The sequence below is a fragment of the Eimeria acervulina genome, genomic scaffold (genome assembly GCF_000499425.1).
Source record: "Eimeria acervulina Houghton genomic scaffold, Eah_scaff1866, whole genome shotgun sequence".
In the NCBI taxonomy this organism is placed as follows: Eukaryota; Apicomplexa; class Conoidasida; order Eucoccidiorida; family Eimeriidae; genus Eimeria; species Eimeria acervulina.
The window spans coordinates 1-4,244 of NW_013548868.1; the positions used below are offsets into that span (position 1 = coordinate 1).

The 4,244-nt window shown below is 33.7% G+C and overlaps 1 protein-coding gene across 1 annotated transcript; it reads left to right on the forward strand.

The window, feature by feature from the left end:
* Nucleotides 1–2,789: 2,789 nt before the first annotated feature.
* EAH_00063680 (hypothetical protein) lies at nucleotides 2,790–3,881 on the forward strand (the record flags this gene model as incomplete). Its single annotated transcript, XM_013393099.1, has 3 exons — nucleotides 2,790–2,893; nucleotides 3,250–3,346; nucleotides 3,633–3,881. The coding sequence occupies 3 exons, from the start codon at nucleotides 2,790–2,792 to the stop codon at nucleotides 3,879–3,881; spliced, it is 450 nt and encodes a 149-aa protein (XP_013248553.1).
* Between the last annotated feature and the right edge of the window lie 363 nt (nucleotides 3,882–4,244).

Genomic DNA, 4,244 nt, shown 5'->3' on the forward strand with positions numbered 1-4,244 from the left:
GGCTGCTGCTGCTGCTGCTGTAGCAGCTGCTGCAGTTTTAGCAGCTGCTGCTGCTTCTGCAGCTACTATAGCTGCTTCAGCAGGTGCTATAGCTGCACCTGTTGCTGCTGTTGCAGCTGCTGCTGTAGCAGCTGCAGCAGCAGCAGCCTGCTGCTGCAGAGATTATATTGAGGGATATGCGTAGGTTTTGCTTGGCTTTTATTTTATTTCTTTGTTTTTATTATGTGCTGTACGTACACCTGAATAAAAAACTTTAAAGCGAAGGCAGCAACGCAAAGTTTTTTATATTTTGTAGATATCTTTCTGTTACAACTGACTATTATTATTTTATTTATATATTATATATTTTATATATTTTATATATTTTATATTTTATATTATTGTGTATGCATATACATAATATATATAATGTATTATTATACATTATATCGAATATATAATATATAATATATTATATATTTTATATATATTATCTATATTATATATAATGTATTATTATGTATTATATCTAATATATAATATATTATGTATATTATATATCATATATATATTATATATAATATATATTGTATATTACATATAATATATTATATATATTATAATTTGCAGCAGATTTTATTATTAAATATTCAGTAGCCTAGAGAGCAGCAGCTAAAAACAGCTTTCTTGCTGCTGTCTGTACAGTTAGAAGCAGCAAGATTGAAGTAAAAACCCTAAGAAATTAATAAAGAAGAGCAACAAATAAATTAAAAAAATAAAGATTCAGGTGTATGTACACCTAAGGACATCAGAAATAATATTTTTCTGCTATTGTTGCAGCAGCCAGATTGCTTAGGCTTTCTTCTTTATAATTGCGTTTTGCTTTAATAATAGAGTTTATAATATATTTAATATATTATATATATGCATGTATATACATAAATATGTATATATATATGCATATATATCATATACCTATATATAATATATATATATATATTTATAATATGTATATATATTATATATTATATATAGAGGAGGCAGTTTTCTTAGTAGTTTTTCTTTGCTTTTACTGTCTTTACTTTGATTTGAGTATATATTGAATATAAAAAGAGTAATAAATAATAAAATAATTATAAACAAAAGACAGACAAACAAAAGCAAAAAAAATAGTTAAGCATAAGGAGACAGTCCCCTCAGAGCCCCGGTCGCACCCTTTAAAGAAGTAAGAGCTTGAGATAATAGTTTATGAGTTTAATCTGAATAATAAATAAATAAATAAATAAATAAATAATATATTTATAATTAGTTTCTTTTTAAGTATATACTTTTAAATATATATTTTCTTCTGTCTTCAAGCCCTATCCCCTTCTCATTCTCTTTCTTGGGGCTGTCTGTTAATAACAAATAAATATAAATGATATAAGCACAAGTTTATTATATTTTATTGTATTTACTTGCATTATATTTATATATATTTATTTATATTTTCTTATTTTGCTTCTCTTTAAACCCATAGAACAAAAACAAACAAACTGCTACACCCAATACCTACTATACATACAATATATATATATAATATATATTATATATATTATATACATTATATATATATTATATTATATATATTATATATATTATATATATTATTATATAGCTAATATGGTTGTTACTGCAAGCCCTGATACTTATTATCATATTCTTGAATACGGTATTAAGAAGACTCGTCTTCGTCTTGATAGACTTTTATTACAAGCCTTTATGGCTGGGGTGTATGTAGGCTTAGGGGGTCATTGTTGTACAACAATAGGTAAGGAGTTAAATATAATTATATTTAATTATATTTAAATAGAGTTTAAAATATTATTTGCTTTCATAATAATCTATTTATATGCTTAAAAAAAAACTTTACTTTTGTCGCTTTCTTCATATCTATTCAACTCTATTTCTTGTCCTTTTTACTACTTTTTAAGCTAATTACTTTCTTTTTAACTCAATATTGCTCAAATATATATTCTTTATTTTCTACACTCTACGCTAACATCTTTATTTGTTCCAAATAACTGTACAGCACTTTAAAAACAAACGCAAAAGAAGAGAACTGCATTAATGATGCCCCGACTTATTTAATATTTTTAGACAATGTTTAGACCATACACTCTAGATAGGTATTGCATATATATATATAGATATATATATGTATATATATATATATATATGTTTATCTATATATAGATATATAAGGATAGCTATATATATACATATATATATATTATATGTATATATATATATATATATGTATTAGATAGAGAGATGCATAGATAGGTAGATATATGGATATGTAGATAGATAGATAGACAGATAGATAAATAAATAAATAAATAAAGATAAGCCCTAAAGGGTAAGGGTTTGTGTAAACATACATACATACATACATACATACATACCTACATTCATATATATATATATATACATATATATATATATATATATTTCTATTGTTTTTGTGTTGTTTGCTGCAACAGCTGGCGGGTTCTCTGTACAGCACGATGACCCCGTAGCAGTGCCGAAGTCTCTTCAGAAGTTAATATACGGTTGTTTATTTCCTGTTGCATTTATAAGTATAATTTGGACGGGCGCAGAGTTATTTACGGGCAATACAATGACAATGTTGATGTGTATACTAGAAAAAAAGATTAAATTATATCAATTGTGCATTAACTGGATATGCAGCTTAATAGGAAACTGGTTAGGGGCTTTGTTTGTTGCCTATTTTCTATCATATTTAACAGGGGCTTTAAACGATAAAAATGTTCTATACTTTCTATTCAATACTGCTAAAGATAAAACTTCTTATACTTTCTACGGCTGCTTCTTTAGAGCTGTCGGATGTAATACATTTGTCTGCCTCGCTGTCTGGTTTGTTATTGCTACTGACGATGGAGCAGGAAAAATCCTAGCCTTATGGTCCCCAAACCCTAAACCCTAAACCCTAAACCCTAAACCCTAAACCCTAAACCCTAAACCCTAAACTCAAACCCTAAACCCTAAACCCTAAACCCTAAACCCTAAACCCTAAACCCTAAACCCTAAACCCTAGGTCGTAGGTTGCAGTTATACTCTGTATAGTTCGTTTCTTCATCATCAAAAGAGATACAGCGTTGATTAGCAGTTATTTTGTTTGTTCTATTTACTAGAGATATATACTTTATTTATTTATTTAGTTTATTTATTTAATAGTTTTAATTTATATTTGTATATCTTATTCAGGTTCCCTATATTAGCCTTCTGTGTCGGAGGCTATGAACATATTATCGCAAACTTCTATACACTGCAGGCGGCCCTTATTGCTGGGGCCCCCGTCTCTGTAGGCAAAGTAATAACAAAAAACTTTATTCCAACCCTCCTAGGCAACCTGGCAAGCCTAAACCCTAAACCCTAAACCCTAAACCCTAAACCCTAAACCCTAAACCCTAAACGGGAAGTTGTAGGGTTGGTGCTTGCTGTGGAGCGGTTTTGGGCGCACAAAGGTTTGTATGAGTTTGAGTGGAGGGAGGGTTTAGGGTTTAGGGTTTAGGGTGTTTAGAGGGTTTAGAGGGTTTAGAGGGTTTAGGGTTTGATTAATTAGGGTTATGTTTGGGGTGTATATGCAGGTCGGGGGCTGCTGTCTAATTGGTGCGGTGTACTGGTACAACTTCTACCCAACTGTCTCCGTCAGAGATGAGTCTGCTGTCTCTTCAAAGATGTTTTCATCGGCTGCTATTCAAGGCAGCGCCCCAGCAGAAGACGACCCCGAAAACCCTGAAGCCCGCTCCTTACAAGGTAACCCTCAACTAAGGGCCCTTCCTGTCTCCTTAGGGGCCCCCTACTGTCTCTTCAGGGGCCCCCTACTGTCTCCTTAGGGGCCCCATGCTGTCTACTTAGGGGCCCCATGCTGTCTCCTGGGGGGCCCCATGCTGTCTCCTTAGGGGCCCCCTACTGTCTCTTTAGGGGCCCCCTGCTGTCTCCTTAGGGGCCCCCTACTGTCTCTTCAGGGGCCCCCTACAGTCTCTTCAGGGGCCCCCTACTGCCTCTTCAGGGGCCCCCTCCTGTCTACTTAGGGGCCCCCTGCTGCCTCTTCAGGGGCCCCCTGCTGTCTCTTCAGGGCCCCCTCTCTGTTGCAGTACCCCACGCATTTTGCTTGGGGTCCCCCGCAGCAGTCTACCCGCCTAAGGCCCCTTGGGGGCCCCCTCAGGCTCCTTGGGGGCCCCCTAAGGCTCCTTGGA